Consider the following 16,772-nt stretch of genomic DNA (forward strand, 5'->3'; position numbering starts at 1 on the left):
CATCTCAGAATAACGGCTGGACGTGGGGCTGGAGCACCAGATCTTCCTGGAGAGAAGGAAGGAAGAAGAGCTGGGAACCCAGGCTCCAAACCCCTCCGGCCAGTTAATCTGATCAAATCCTTCTCTACAAGTTGGAATTTAGAAATTGCAGCATCATCTGTGTGAGATACTGAAGCAAGAGGTGTCCATTTGCTAATCACAGTCGAGATGTTTGGAACCGAGAGGGAGCTAAAATCTGGAAGACCGTTTTGGACTGAGATGAGGAGGATTTGAATCATTGAGGATGGTAAATCTGTGGAATCTGCCACCCCAGAGGGCTGACGAGGCTGGATAGATTCTTGATAAGTGAGGGAGTGAAAGGTTATTGGGGCCTGGTCGGAATGCCACAGTGCTTAGCACTGCTGCCTCACAGCACCAGGGACCCGGGTTCAATTCCGGCCTTGGGTGACTGTCTGCGGAGTTTGGACTCTCTCCCCGTGTCTGCGTGGGTTTCCTCCCACAGTCCAAAGATGTGCAGGTTACGTGGATTGGCCAAGCTAAAATTGCTCTTTAAGTGTCCAGAGATGTACAGGCTAGGTGGGGCTGTGGTAATAGGGTGGGGGAGTGGGCCTTGGTGGGATGTTGTTTCGGATGGTCGGTGTAGACCCGAAGGCCCAAGTGTGCTGTGGCCGATTCTATGGAATGTGGAGCTAAGTTTACAATCAAATCAGCAGGTTGGAGTTAAGGATAAGGAGTGGACGTGACGCTGGAGCACTAGAACTTAATAATAATCGCTTATTGTCACAAGCAGGATTCAATGAAGTTACTGTGAAAAGCCCCTAGTCGCCACATTCCAGCACCTGTTCGGGGAGGCTGGTACGGGAATTGAACCCGCGCTGCTGGCCTTGTTCTGCATTACCAGTCTGTTGTTTAGCCCACTGTGCTAAACCATGGAGAGAAGGAGGAAGAGCTGGAAACCCAGGCTCCAAACGACTCCGGCCAGTTACTTATCCCCATATGAATTACTTTAAGTTGAGTGGTAAATCAGTTTAAGTGGTGTGACCTCCTTCTGTTTGGTCCCCCCCCCCCCAAATCAGTATTTAGATTTAATTCTCACGGGACTCTGCTTGGCCTTCCATCATCTCCCACCAGCCGAGCACCACACCTCTGGCAGGCCTCAGCTCAAGGATTGTGTCCAATTCTTGGTGCCACACCATAGAAAGGATGTCAAGACTTTGGAGAGGATGCGGAGGAAGCTTACTAGAATGGTACCAGGGCAAAATGAACTTACAAATTGGGAGCAATAGTAATCCCCTCAAACCTGCTTTGGCATTCAATAAGATGAACTGAGTAAATATGTGGAGGATGGGGGAGGGATTGTTCTTCTCCAGGGCAGGGAAGGGTTCGAGTGTTCAAGCTCTCATAGGGTTTTGATAGAATAAAATGGAGAAACTATTTTTACCGGCAGGAGGATCTTAGCCGGAAGAGATTAAAGGCAATCAGCAAAAGAACTTGTGGGGTGGTGGGAGTTAGGATAAATTAGTTAGGAGCAAGTTGATCTGCGATGCACCGCGAACAAAGGTGGTGAAAGCAGATGCATTAGTAAATTTCGAAAGAGGACAGGATAAATGCTTGCAATGGAAAAAATTACTGTTGGGAAAGATTGGTGGAATAGTGGGATTGACTGGATAAACTTTGATTGTGTGACCTCCGAATCAGGCTACAAGGTACCTCAGGAAAGTTACAGTTTGGTTGCTCTCCCCCACAGAGTCCTGTCTCCAGGTCCAGGCTGTAGTTGGCGTAGGAGTTGGCGATGTGACAGGCATTGACGTTGCCCGGCTTTGTGTTGTATTCCTCAGCCACACAGACGCGCAAATCCTGGTTGCTGCACACAAACTGGAGTGAAGGAACAGAGCAAAGCATTGTAAGGTCACTTCATGAATCCACCTCGAGTCGTACCTGCATTTTTTCTCCCCCTTGCCCACTCTCTCTCATTTCTCTGTCGGGGTACAGTTTCCCCAGGCACCACTGGGCCCTATGCTGCCGAACTCAAGTAGCTGTCTTCCATCCATGAGCTGTGTTACGTAATATATATATTACTCTTTGAACCAGCCGAGTTGATGAAATAAACAATAGTCTTCTTGAAAAGATGAACTAATCTAATGAGTAATATAAATAATATTTGTAAGTCCTTTGTACTCAATACTCAACTAGTAAAAGAAATAAAATACAGTAAAGATAACTAACTGTACAATGTAATCATGAAATAACTTATAACCTCTCTCTCTCTAGCTATTCTTGTCCTGCCTGTTCACTCTCCTGAAGCACACGCTCTCAGAAAGAGTGGGGAAGTCTTTCTTATACCATCTCATAGGCCTTTTCTCATTAGAACGGAGAAGGATGAGGGGCGACTTGATAAAGGTTTATAAGATGATCAGGGGAATAGATAGAGTAGACAGTCAGAGACTTTTTTCCCCGGGTGGAACAAACCATTACGAGGGGACATAAATTTAAGGTAAATGGTGGAAGATATAGGGGGGATGTCAGAGGTAGGTTCTTTACCCAGAGAGTAGTGGGGGCATGGAATGCACTGCCTGTGGAAGTAGTTGGGTCGGAAACGTTAGGGACCTTCAAGCGGCTATTGGATAGGTACATGGATTATGGTAGAATAATGGAGTGTAGATTAATTTGTTCTTAAGGGCAGCACAGTAGCATTGTGGATAGCACAATTGCTTCACAGCTCCAGAGTCCCAGGTTCGATTTCGGCTTGGGTCACTGTCTGTGTGGAGTCTGCACATCCTCCCAGTGTGTGCGTGGGTTTCCTCCGGGTGCTCCGGTTTCCTCCCACAATCCAAAGATGTGCTGGTTAGGTGGATTGGCCACGATAAATTGCCCTTAGTGTCCAAAATTCTATGATCTATGATTAACCTAGGACAAAGTTCGGCACAACATCGTGGGCCGAAGGGCCTGTTCTGTGCTGTATTTCTCTATATAGTGAGACTTCTAGTGTTGAATTGACTGTACTACTTTTACATTCATTGATCATGTGTATTGATATACAGAGATCACTACAAACATTTGAGTATGGGCTTGATCGTCAAGCTGTGGTAAGATCGATCCTGGTCCTCAACTAACTTCCACACCTACACCCGCAGCAGGAGCCGGGAGGAGGGATCAAGAGGGTGGGCTCTGGTGTCCGAGGCATGGAGCCCAGACACGACATTCCTCATTTTTAAGTCATTCTTGGAATGTGGCCGTTTGACGGCAAGGCGCGTTGCTGCCACACCTCATCCTATTGGAAAAGGAGATCGGGAAAGGTGCAAACTGGCTTCCCATTGGTTATCACCTGTTTACCACCTGGTTCGAAAGGTGAAACTTACCCCCATGGCTGAGTTTATAAGAGAGATTGGTTTGAGTCCACGTATGTGGCAGATTTACGGCAAACCAACCACTACTGGAGATGAGAAGAAATGTATTTTCGCAGAGAGTTGTGATCAGGAACGCACTGCCTGAAGAAGGTTCAATAATAATGTTCAAAAGGAATTTAGATAAATATATGAGACAAATATACACAGGGCCATGTTAGTAGTGCAGGAGTGAGTCGGACTAATTGGCGAGCTCCTTCAAAAAGCCAGCGCAGGCACGCGAATAAGTAGCCTCCTTCTGTGCAATACATTTCCCTGTATGAATAACACAGGCTCCCAGCTGGGAGAAATGAAAGTGCCTGACATGAGGGAACACCAGGAGAGATGCCCTCGAAATCACGGAATACTGGGAGAGGTCATTGACCCAGACAACACCAGGGAACGGGAATAAGATCAGTCGGGATTAAATCAGTAACACGGGGCGGGAGGTGGAGATGACTGAGAGGAATTAATGAACTCGGCAAAAAGAGAAGTCTGAATTAATATCGGTTGAAGTACAGTCCTTCAGAACCCCAGAGGGGCTGAGTAATTGTAATCTTTCTATTGTCTGTTAATTTTACTCTATTATTTCTCCATGCCTGGTATTCTGAGTCCTTATGGCGCTCACTCTTCGTAAAGAGAAGCTAAGCGACTGCACATGAAAGACTTCTACTTATTTAACATCTCTTATTGCCTTGAGATAGTCAAAATGTATTACCACTAACGAAGAGTTTTGAAGCGGAGTCCCAGCAATGCAATAGGAATAGTATTTGTGGTACCCGGTCAAACTAATTATGTCCTTTGAGCTATCTGGTCGTGGTGTCTAACACTCTGCATACTCTTATCCTGTGTCTAACACGTTCCGTACTGTTATACCTGTGTCGAACACACTCTGTACTGTGTTATCCTGTGTCTAACACGCTCTGTGCTCTCCTGTGTCTAACACACTCTGTACTGTGTTATCCTGTGTCTAACACACTCTACTGAGTTATCCTGTGTCTAACACACTGCGTGCTCTGTGTTATCCTGTGTCTAACACACTCTACTGAGTTATCCTGTGTCTAACACACTGCGTGCTCTGTGTTATCCTGTGTCTAACACACTCTACTGAGTTATCCTGTGTCTAACACGTTCCGTACTGTTATACCTGTGTCGAACACACTCTGTACTGTGTTATCCTGTGTCTAACACGCTCTGTGCTCTCCTGTGTCTAACACTCTCTGTACTGTGTTATCCTGTGTGTAACACACTCTGTATTGTGTTATCCTGTGTGTAACACACTCTGTACTGTGTTATCCTGTGTCTAACACGCTCTGTGCTCTCCTGTGTCTAACACTCTCTGTACTGTGTTATCCTGTGTGTAACACACTCTGTATTGTGTTATCCTGTGTCTAACACACTCTGTACTGTGTTATACCTGTGTCTAACACACTCTGTATTGTGTTATCCTGTGTCTAACACCCTCTGTACTGTGTTATCCTGTGTCGAACACACTCTGTACTGTGTTATCCTGTGTCTAACACGCTCTGTGCTCTCCTGTGTCTAACACTCTCTGTACTGTGTTATCCTGTGTGTAACACACTCTGTATTGTGTTATCCTGTGTGTAACACACTCTGTACTGTGTTATCCTGTGTCTAACATGCTCTGTGCTCTCCTGTGTCTAACACTCTCTGTACTGTGTTATCCTGTGTGTAACACACTCTGTATTGTGTTATCCTGTGTCTAACACACTCTGTACTGTTATACCTGTGTCTAACACACTGTACTGTGTTATCCTGTGTCTAACACCCTCTGTACTGTGTTATCCTGTGTCTAACACACTCTGTATTGTGTTATCCTGTGTGTAACACACTCTGTACAGTGTTATCCTGTGTCTAACACACTCTGTACTGTGTTATACCTGTGTCTAACACACTCTGTACTGTGTTATCCTGTGTCTAACACCCTCTGTACTGTGTTATCCTGTGTCTAACACACTCTGTACTGTGTTATCATGTGTCTAACACACTCTGTACTGTGTTATCCTGTGTCTAACACACTCTACTGAGTTATCCTGTGTCTAACACACTGCGTGCTCTGTGTTATCCTGTGTGTAACACACTCTACTGAGTTATCCTGTGTCTAACACACTCTGTACTGTGTTATCCTGTGTCTAACACACTCTACTGTGTTATCCTGTGTCTAACACACTCTGTATTGTGTGTTATCCTGTGTCTAACACACTCTGTACTGTGTTATCCTGTGTCTAGCACCGAGTGCCTTTGGTACACTGGGTTTTCCCGGACCTGGCTATGGCCTACCTCTTTCCCATTGTTTTTAATGGGAGTAACCTGCTGTAAAACACGCGCTCCCCACACAGTCGTGTCCACCTACCATGTTGACAAAAGCAGACAGGAACACCAGGGAGATGGTGAACACCCCAACGATCGTGCTGTTTAGCTTCGATTGGACGATCTTCTTTGACAAGCGCTGCAGTGGGCGGGGAAAGAGCTGGGGGGGCAAAGAAGGACGGAGATTTCAATTGCGGAGGTCCAAAACCATCCCCACCCGACCGTGTTTGACAAGGTGAAGGAATCAGTCAATGGAAACTCATTTCAGTTCAGCAGCAACAGCTGCCAATCTCTCGCCAGGACCGGCGTAAAACACATTCCCTGGGGAATCACACTCTGACACTCTCTATGTGTCCCTCGTGGAATATTCTCCCACCTCCTGACATGTTGTGGAATTTCGCTTCACCACTTTCCAGTATGCCTGAGGTTTCGGGATTCAGATCGGCCCCAATCTAACTGAATGGTGCAGAACAGGCCTGAGGGGCTGAATGGTCTCCTTGTGTTCCAAGGCCCCTATTTCCGAAAGCTGTTTTACCCCTTTCTGTTCTCCCCTACATGCCTGAGACAGCCTAATGAACTAATTCAGAGAACCTTACGCTGATGTGAGTATGAGGTAAACAAGTCAGTGGTCTAGCTGTGCACTGGTAATTCTGACAACCAAAGGCACTCGGCATGATAATAGGCACCAGACTGGAAATTGCCTGTAATGGATCAGCGCTAATGTAATTCACTGCAGGTGGGGAGAGACTGTCTGTAAAAAAAAAAATCACAGCTTTTAAGACACAAAGGTCTGAAAAAGTTAATTGGCAAAGGGAGGATGTTGGGAAGAATTTTCAGTAAGAGCGGACAGAAATTTATTTTAATTCTTTAACACGTCACTGGCAGAAATCAGATGGTGAAGTGCACACCCGTGGTATTTGTCAGGGAAAAGGATAAGCTGGAACCATCTTTAACGCTACAGAAATCGCTGCGAGACCCGGAAACGAAACCAAAACAAAATGGCACCTGTTAGATTAATGGGGGCAGCACTTGCTGAACATTTGGGGCAGCACGATAGCACAAGTGGCTAGCACTGTGGCTTCATAGCGCCAGGATCCCAGGTTCGATTCCCCGCTGGGTCACTGTCCGTGCGGAGTCTGCACTTTCTCCCCGTGTCTGCGTGGGTTTCCTCCGGGTGCTCCGGTTCCCTCCCACAGTCCAAAGATGTGCAGGTTATGTGCATTGGCCATGATAAATTGCCCTTAGTGTCCAAAAAAAGGTTAGGAGGGGTTATTGGATAATGGGGATAGGGTAGAACTGAGGGCTTAAGTAGATCGGTGTAGACTTGATGGGCTGAACGGCCTCCTTCTGCACTGTATGTTCTATGTAATCCTGAGTGCGTCAATAGCTACACTAACAATCCATTTAAGTTAATCAGTCGAGTTCGTAACATCGTTCATTTATACTTGGCTGGCTGAAAGAAGACAGCGAGTGGCAGTGGATGGAAAGTATTTCGCCTGGAGGTCGGTGACCAGTGGTGTCCGACAAGGATCTGTTCTGGGACCTCTTCTCTTTGTGGTTTTTATAAATGACTTGGATGAGGAAGTGGAAGGGTAGGTTAGTAAGTTTGCCGATGACACAAAAGTTGGGGGAGTTGTAGATAGTGTTGAGGGTTGTTGCAGGTTACAACAGGACATTGACAGGATGCAGAGCTGGGCTGAGAAGTGGCAAATGGAGTTCAACCTTGATAAATGTGAAGTGATTCATTTTGGAAGATCGAATTTGAACGCAGAATACAGGGTTAAAGGCAGGATTCTTGGAAGTGTGGAGGAACAGAGGGATCTTGGGTCCACGTACATAGATCCCTCAAAGTTGCCACCCAGGTTGATAGGGTTGTTAATAAGGCGTGTTGGCTTTCATTAACAGAGAGATTGAGTTTAGGAGCCGCAAGGTTTTGCTGCAGCTTTATAAAACCCTAGTTAGACCACACTTGGAATATTGTGTACAGTTCTGGTCGCCTCATTATAGGAAAGACGTGGATGCTTTGGAAAGGGTACAGAGAAGATTTACCAGAATGCTGCCTGGACTGGAGGGCATGTCTTATGAAGAAAGGTTGAGGGAGCTGGGGCTTTTCTCACCGGAGCGAAGAAGGCAGAGAGGTGACTTGATAGAGGCGTACAAGGTGATGAGAGGCATAGATAGAGTGGATAGCCAGAGACTTATCCCCAGGGTGGAAATGGCTGGAATGAGTGGACCATAGTTTGAAGGTAATTGGAGGAAGGTACAGGGGAGATGTCAGAGGTTGGTTCTTTACACAGAGAGTGGTGGGTGTGTGGAATGCACTGCCAGCAGGGGTGGTGGAGTCAGAGTCATTAGGGACATTTAAGCGACTCTTAGACAGGCATATGGACAGCAATAAATTGAAGGGGTGTAGGTTAGGTTGATCTTAGATTAGGATAAATGGTCGGCACAACATCGTGGACCGAAGGCCTGTACTGTGCTGTACTGTTCTATGTTTCTATGTATACTTGCCAGAAGTGACATACACGCCTACAGAGCCCACATTCTGCAAACAAAAGGAACATGTTCGAGCCTTACACCTTTCTTGAATTACTTGTGAGCTTGGGGAGCCGATAGCTCCCCCTGGCCTTCTCCAAGTCAACGCCTCGTCTAATCGGAGTTGACTTGCCAACCAATCACCCTTTTTTTTACCTCGAGTAGAAATGGCATTTTTGTGTTTGTCCTGGGGAATGCAAGATGAAAAGCTTTGGCAACTTGTCCCTCTTTTCAGCAAAATTCAAGTCCTGTAGTGCCAAGTATCTTGCATTTATAACATCATTAACGCTATGACATTGGCACAGCGACATTGTCACTGGACTAGTAATCCAGAAGGCCCACGCCAATGCTCTGGGGACATAGGTTCAACTGGTGGAATTTAAACTCAATGAATAAAATTTGCAATTGAAGGTTAGTCTCAGTGATGTCTCAGACTATGAAACAATCATCGATTGTCATTAAAAACCCATCTGGTTCACTAAAGACCTTTAGGGAAGGAAATCTGCCGCCCTAACTCCGTCTGCGACTCCAGACCCACAACAATGCGGTTGACTCTTAACTTAGCTGTGAAATGGCCGAGCGAGACTCTCAGTTCAAGGACAATTGGGGATGGGAAACAAATGCTGGCTGAACCAGCGACACCCACATCCCATGGAAGGAGGAAAAACTACACCACTTAAATAAGGTACCTAACAGGAGTGTTACAAAACAACATTTAACATTGAGCCACTCGAAGTGATATTCGGGCAGATGGTCAAAATCACCGTCAAACGCGCAGATTTTAAGGGGGTTTCTAATCGTGGAAAGAGAGGTGGAGAGGTTTAGGGAGGGAGTTCCGGAGCTTAGGGCCGAGTCAGCTGAAGGCATGGCCGTCAATGGCGGTGCGATAACAACCAGGAATGTGCATGAGGCCAGAACTGGAGGTGCGCAGAGATCTCAGAGGACGACGGCCAGAGCCAATTGAAGTGTAGTCATCACCTTGGCGGGGGCCGGTTTAGCTCGGTTGGCTGGACGGCTGGTTTGTGATGCGGAGCGAGGCCAACAGCGTGGGTTTAATCCCCGTACTGGCTGAGGTTATTCATGAAGGACCCCCCCCCCCCCCCCCCCCCCCCCCCCCGCCCCTGCCGAACCTTGCCTGAGGCCTGGTGATCCTCAGTCAAGTTCTCCTCCTCAAAGGGGAAGTCAGCCTACGGTGACCTGGGACAATGACGACTGTACTTTACATGATCTAGGGAAGACAGCATCAAAAACCGTGCTCCGGAAAGTTCCACAAAGGGTGATGTGATAATGACCAGATCACTCTGTGATGCTGGTTTGGAGATCAATGTTGGTGAGGTCACCGGAGTGAAGTTTGCTCCTTATCTTCCGAATAGTCCCTGGGATCGTTAACATCTGCTGGAGAGGGGGCCTGTGTTTAACTTCTCATCCAAAATATACGTATCTTACCCAAGTAAATATCCTCCTGTTTCTCCCTACCCTCCACATTGGGATCATTTGGAGCGGCTGCAGTGAACAATTTTAGAATCTATCACATAAACCGAACTGGGGACATCTGCTGGATTTCTCCGACCGTTGGAATTCTTGTTCCCCGCCGGCAGTGTACCCCCACCCACGGTTTTCCGGCGGCGTGTCGTGGCTCCGATGGGAAATCCCATTGACAAGGGGTGGGACTAGAGACTCCCGCCACCAGCGAATGGTGCGCCGCCGAGAAAGACATGGCTGGGGGAACAGCGAATCCAGCCCATCCTCAACCTCAACTCTTAATCCTCGGGGGCTGTTTGGGACCGAGAGGCTGACGGGGCCCCAGATTTACGGCAACTCTGACAACGCAGCATTCCCCCAGCGTGTCAGCCAGAGTGTTACTTGAGCCCGTAACCTTCTTACACAGCGTCAAGAAGTGTCACACTCTGAGGCTGCAGTTTGGAATTCCTGTATTTTATTCGACAATAATCCCTATTGAGAGCTGCTTAATCTGGTATCAGATATGAATGTCGATGAGTGGTGATCGTTAATGATAGATAAAGTCAAGACTGGTTTAGTTGAATCCTGAACCTTTTGTTTTTGGAAATATTTTTATTATTCAATAATAAAACTTACCTCATCGCTCTCTGATTGATACAAGGCCGTACGCACCAGTGATGGTGCGTACGGACTCTTTGCACTACTTATCTCTTTGGTGAAGTACCTGCGCTCACCTCGCCTTTGGCTCCAAGTTCTTCATGTTGGCGAAGCTACTAGAAGTTTTACCTTACATGAAAAGATTCATAGAATTTACAGTGCAGAAGGAGGCCATTTGGCCCATCGAGTCTGCACCGGCTCTTGGAAAGAGCATCCTACCCAAGCTCAACACCTCTACCCTATCCCCATAATCCAGTAACCCCACCCAACACTAAGGGCAATTTTGGACACTAAGGGCAATTTAGCATGGCCAATCCACCTAACCTGCACATCTTTGGACTGTGGGAGGAAATTACATAGAATTTACAGTGCAGAAGGAGGCCATTTGGCCCATCGAGTCTGCACCGGCTCTTGGAAAGAGCATCCTACCCAAGCTCAACACCTCTACCCTATCCCCATAATCCAGTAACCCCACCCAACACTAAGGGCAATTTTGGACACTAAGGGCAATTTAGCATGGCCAATCCACCTAACCTGCACATCTTTGGACTGTGGGAGGAAACCGGAGCACCCGGAGGAAACCCACGCACACACGGGGAGAATGTGCAGACTCCGCACAGACAGTGACCCAAGCCGGAATCGAACCTGAGACCCTGGAGCTGTGAAGCAATTGTGCTACCCACAATGCTACCGTGATGCCCAGATGCAATTAGTTGGCAAAGCAATCAAGGTTGCCAGCCCTCTAAAGCTCCAGGAGTTAAGGATTAACTTCTGCATCGGGACACTGAAATAAATTGTGCTTTTCAAATCATTCTCTTTGAACATCTTCATTTATTAATAACACAAGATATTGGAGATGGCTGAAAACGTCTCTTCAAGTGTGGAGCGGGACACTTGGAGGCAGTGGCTGACGCAGTGGGACCTCCGGCAGCAGGCCAACAAGAGTTGGCAACGTGAGCTGTAATTGTTCTTGTTGTGCTCGGTGGGCCTCAGCCAATCTTCCAGGTTTACTCATGCTGCATAACGAGTTCTGCATTCAGCACTAGCCACCTTAGCACCCCACTGAGTACAGGAAATCTGAAATTTTCCATTGTTATCGTCATCTGGAATGCGCTGCGAGATGGGAAGGGAAGCGGATTCGACAGGACCACTCAAAAGGGAATCGGACAAACACTTAAAAGCAGAGGGGTGGGGAAAGAGAAGGGAGAGTGTGGCTAAGCGGATGGTTCTGTCCAGTGAAGGGGTTGGCGTCATGCGGAACTAGACTGACGACACATTCCTGAACAGCCTCCCACGTTCCGCCCTGCGTAAACTTGAGATCTTCCAAAACTACCTTGGTTCCTGATTAAGCAATGTATATTTTTAAAATTCTCATCCTTGTTTTCCCAATCCCTTCATGGCTTCGCTCCCTCCATATCTCCGTAGTCTCCCCCCCCCCCGGTAAATTTCATCTAACCCTGGCCTTTTGACATCCCAGGTTTTTATCGCTCAGCAGTTGGCGGCCATGCCTTCAGCCTCCAAGACCCGAAGCTCTGGAATTCTCCCGACAAACCTCTCTCTACCCCTCACCACCTTGGGCGCAATTCTCCGACCGTGTTGTGTTCTCGCTTGAGTGTAACGCAGCCAGAGGAAGCCAGGAAAGGCCTCCAGCGAGCCTCCCGACAGGCTCTATGTCTCCCGGGATTCTCCAAAGTCCCATCCGAATGATGCTCTCGGGGGAAGGTCGTAAACCTACTTACGCGGGATCCACCGGCCTCGCTCGATTCTCTGGCATTCCCAGGGAGCCGGGCGTCGATCCGTGCGTCGATCCGTGCTGGTCCACACAAACGTGGAACACGCGGAACGGCGCCTGAGGGGTCTCCCTGGCCACCGGAGACCCTTGGGTTATCAGGGTAAGTGCAGGGTGGCGCCCTGACCCTCCCCCTGGAACCCGAGTACCTTGACACTGCCATGGTGCTCGGATGGCACTGCCAACCAGCAGGAGCAATGCCTTGGTGCCAGTGCAAGGGTGCCTGAGTGCCAGAGTGGCAAGGGCCGGGGGTGAGAGGGGGGTCATACCCATGAAATGAGGGTGGGGGGAGTTGAGGGCAGGTAAGTAGGGGCCTCCGGGAGGGTGGATGGGTGATGGACGGGGGTCCTAGAAGGGAGGGGGTGCTGTTAGGGGGTTTGGAGGGGCCTAAAAATAATGGACCCCTCTGGACCCCACAGTGCGATGTCCTCACTTGTGGAGTGTGGTATAGTGTCCATGTGTGTGTGTGGGGTTGGGGGGGTACATTGCCCATGAATGGGGGATGTGGGGGACCCACAAGCTCACTTAGAGATTGGGGCGCCTTACAAAATGGCGGCCCGATCTCCGAGTCCCTGGTGCTTCCAAAAAATTCCAGATTTGGGCTAAACTGGTGAGAAACTCCCCAGGGCCCAAAAAAGTGACTCACTGTCATTGGATAGCGGTGGGGAACTTCCTGTAAAACACCGCCACAAATTAACTCAGAGGTTTTTTTGAGAGAATCGGGCCCCATGCTTTTGCCAACCTTTGTGTCATGCACCCGAATATCTCCTGAATGAATGTGGCTCGGTGTCAAATATTTCATTATAATTCTTTCCTGAAGCGCCTTGGGAATTGTTATTACGAACAGTCGCTTCGTAATACCAGTCACCAACCTTTTTCCCTTCTGGTCTAAATTGTTGTGATGGTTTGAAATTTGGTGTTCTTGTGTTTGTCCTGATGCGTGCAAGATGAAAAGCTTCGGTGACATGTCCCTCTTCAGCGTTATTCAAGTGTTGCAAAATCCTGGGGCCATGAAAAGAGTTCTATAAATGCAAGGCCTTTACTTTTTTGATGGGGGGGGGTTTGCGGGAGCTGGGAGTGCGGCAGTGGGGGGGGGGGGGGGGCTTAAAGAGAGAGGAAAGCACGTTGGTCAACGTGGCTTTAATGTAACTCTGCTGAATAGCACATTCCTGTTTGCTGCTCGTATTTTAGTCCCAGTTTACTTGATGACTCATGTTGCAGTCAGCTCTTATGTAAGCTTTATTACAAATTCAGAGTAAAACTCTCTTCCCGGCTCCAGCAACACGTAGGCGTGTCCTAAATATGTAACAGAATACGACTGCACAGATTGTGTATTTGTAATTGCTGTTGCGTAGCGCATGACATCCACTAGATCACCATTAAATAGAACAGAATTTTCTTCAATTGAATTGGATTTTTTTGTGCTGTCCTATTGTCAGTTGCTCAGTCCTGTGCTCTCTGGTGGTCGGGAAACAGAGTTGGAGATAATTAGAACGGAGAGCAGCTTGAAATTGCCCCCGATTCAAAGGGTCCACTGAAGTCAAGGTGAGGGGTCCAAAGGTTCACCACCCTCCCTGAAATTTTGAAGTGACAGGCACGTGGCGAAGGCAGCCTTGTGGTGGTGGGACGAGACTGGATGCGACACGGATGTTCGGGGCACAAATCCCGTTGCGGGGAATATTTCTCGGCTATTTCTGCCCGTTTCTAGGCTAGCCCGAGCGCGTTAAGCATTGGGTTGTCAGGGAAAAGTGCCAAGCTCGGCTGCATGGCGGTGGAATCGAGGCAGTCAAGGGGGAAGAAAGAAATTGCATTTAGACAGCTCGTTACAGGGCGTCCCCCAAAGCACTTCACAGCCAACGAAGTACTTCTGGGGCTGGATTCTCCGGTGCCCCGCTGCGTGCTTCTCGGCGCGCCGGTCGCTAGCGGCGGGGTTCCCAGCTCCCATTGCAGCCACCCTATGCCGCCGGGAGATCCACGGGGCGAACAGGGAATCCCGACGACGGACAATTCCAGCTGTGAGGTACAGTGACTGTTGTAGGGAACGTGGTAGTCAATTTGAGTCCAGCAAGCTCCCACAGAGATGCAGGGATAAATAAACAGATCATTTGTTTGTGGTGGATGTTGATTGAGGGTACAAATATAGGTTGGGACATTGTGGAGAACTCGTGCTCTTTTTAAAAAGTAATGCCATGGGAGCTTTCATCCCCCCCCCTCAAACTCCTGCCCCCCCATTTCCATCTCACACACACACACAACACCCCCCACCACCGAGCCAAGTCTTCGGTTTAATTTTTCACGGACGTGTTTTTAAGAAAACGTTACTAAGCGTGGGAGTGAGCGGGAACTGCCACGAGCTTCCTGACGTTCTGCCTGGCGAGGCTGCTATAAAACGTTGATTGTTCCACCTAACCAGGCCCCATGGGCTTCACGCCGTAAATGATGGTCCCGCCAGTTGATTCGCTGGGACCAAGCCCGCCCGCCTGCCCCCTGCTAACAAGGGAGAGCGGGGTTTAAACCCATTCGGCACAGTCAACCCCCCCACAGCCCGCAGCCATACCTCCGATCAACCCCACACAGCCCGCAGCCATACCTCCGATCAACCCCACACAGCCCGCAGCCATACCTCCGATCAACCCCACACAGCCCGCAGCCATATCTCCGATCAACCCCACACAGCCCGCAGCCATACCTCCGATCAACCCCGCACAGCCCACAGCCATACCTCCGATCAACCCCGCACAGCCCACAGCCATACCTCCGATCAACCCCACACAGCCCGCAGCCATACCTCCGATCAACCCCGCACAGCCCGCAGCCATACCTCCGATCAACCCCCCCACAGCCCGCAGCCATACCTCCGATCAACCCCCCCACAGCCCGCAGCCATACCTCCGATCAACCCCCACACAGCCCGCAGCCATACCTCCGATCAACCCCCACACAGCCCGCAGCCATACCTCCGATCAACCCCCACACAGCCCGCAGCCATACCTCCGATCAACCCCACACAGCCCGCAGCCATACCTCCGATCAACCCCGCACAGCCCGCAGCCATACCTCCGATCAACCCCGCACAGCCCGCAGCCATACCTCCGATCAACCCCGCACAGCCCGCAGCCATACCTCCGATCAACCCCGCACAGCCCGCAGCCATACCTCCGATCAACCCCACACAGCCCGCAGCCATACCTCCGATCAACCCCACACAGCCCGCAGCCATACCTCCGATCAACCCCCCACACAGCCCGCAGCCATACCTCCGATCAACCCCACACAGCCCGCAGCCATACCTCCGATCAACCCCGCACAGCCCGCAGCCATACCTCCGATCAACCCCACACAGCCCGCAGCCATACCTCCGATCAACCCCCCACACAGCCCGCAGCCATACCTCCGATCAACCCCCACACAGCCCGCAGCCATACCTCCGATCAACCCCACACAGCCCGCAGCCATACCTCCGATCAACCCCACACAGCCCGCAGCCATACCTCCGATCAACCCCACACAGCCCGCAGCCATACCTCCGATCAACCCCACACAGCCCGCAGCCATACCTCCGATCAACCCCACACAGCCCGCAGCCATACCTCCGATCAACCCCGCACAGCCCGCAGCCATACCTCCGATCAACCCCCCACACAGCCCGCAGCCATACCTCCGATCAACCCCGCACAGCCCGCAGCCATACCTCCGAGACAACCAGCCCCATGATTCGGGGATGCCAACCTGGGCACATTACTGGACACGAGGGCGGGAGGGTGGCGCAGCTGCCTCGCCGAAGGTTGAGGACCGGGTTCGATCCCGGCCCCGGGTCACTGTCCGTGTGGAGTTTGCACGTTCTCCCGGTGGGTCTCCCCTCCCCACAATTCAAAGATGTGCATGCTAGATGGATTGGCTAAATTGCCCCTTAATTGAAAAGAAAATAATTGGGTACCCTAAATCTTTAAAAAAAAAGATGACTGGACACGGTCGAGGCCAGTGGCCGTCAGCTCGGGGAGTGTGATCACTGGACCGGCACCCTGTGCCACAAGAAGGTCAACAACCTCCTTCAGGCCTGTCGGGTGAGTTGGCACCGGACCCCAGAGGACGCCCGCCAGGGGCATCAAAGGCCACGGGACGCTGGTTGCCTTCACCTCTGATGTGCATCCGGGAGGCACACCTCGATGCAGCGGCAGAGCATGCTGAGGATCACTGAGGGCACTTTGGGGGGGGGGGGGGTGCATTGGGGGGCAATGATGGGGGGAAAGTCTGGGAGGGTTGGGGAGAGTAGTCTGCACCATCAGGAAAATGGGGCAGTTGTGACGCCTCTGGCACTTTCATCCGCAATGCGGCCCGAGCACCAATCCCATGCCCCATCTCCTCAGACATGGAGGACCTGAATGCTGGACACCAGACCCCACTCCTGGCACAATGCACCACCAGAGTGGGCAAGGCGTCGGAACTGCATTTTGTGGAGTCCGATGCACCGCTCGATGACAGCCCGGGTGACTGCAGGAGCCCCATTGTATTGGGTCTCCGGCCTCCGTACTGCCATCATTAGCCAGGTCCTCAGTGAGTACCCCTTATCCCCCAAGAACAAAACGGCCATCCTGGGGTGGCCCTCGAAGAGGCCA

General features: G+C 50.1%; 1 protein-coding gene across 2 annotated transcripts in view; it reads right to left on the reverse strand.

Annotated features, from left to right (window-relative positions):
- The window catches only part of adcy5 (adenylate cyclase 5), a 403,818-nt gene that overhangs the window by 39,664 nt on the left and 347,382 nt on the right, over nucleotides 1-16,772 (reverse strand). For both annotated transcript variants that reach the window (XM_038790092.1, XM_038790091.1), the window contains 2 exons: nucleotides 5,758-5,874; nucleotides 1,711-1,875 (listed from right to left, as the gene is read on the reverse strand). In XM_038790092.1, the coding sequence (XP_038646020.1) occupies nucleotides 1,711-1,875; nucleotides 5,758-5,874 (282 nt within the window). The remainder of the gene's footprint in view (nucleotides 1-1,710; nucleotides 1,876-5,757; nucleotides 5,875-16,772) is intronic.

The sequence above is a fragment of the Scyliorhinus canicula genome, chromosome 2, assembly GCF_902713615.1.
Source record: "Scyliorhinus canicula chromosome 2, sScyCan1.1, whole genome shotgun sequence".
NCBI lineage: Eukaryota > Metazoa > Chordata > Chondrichthyes > Carcharhiniformes > Scyliorhinidae > Scyliorhinus > Scyliorhinus canicula.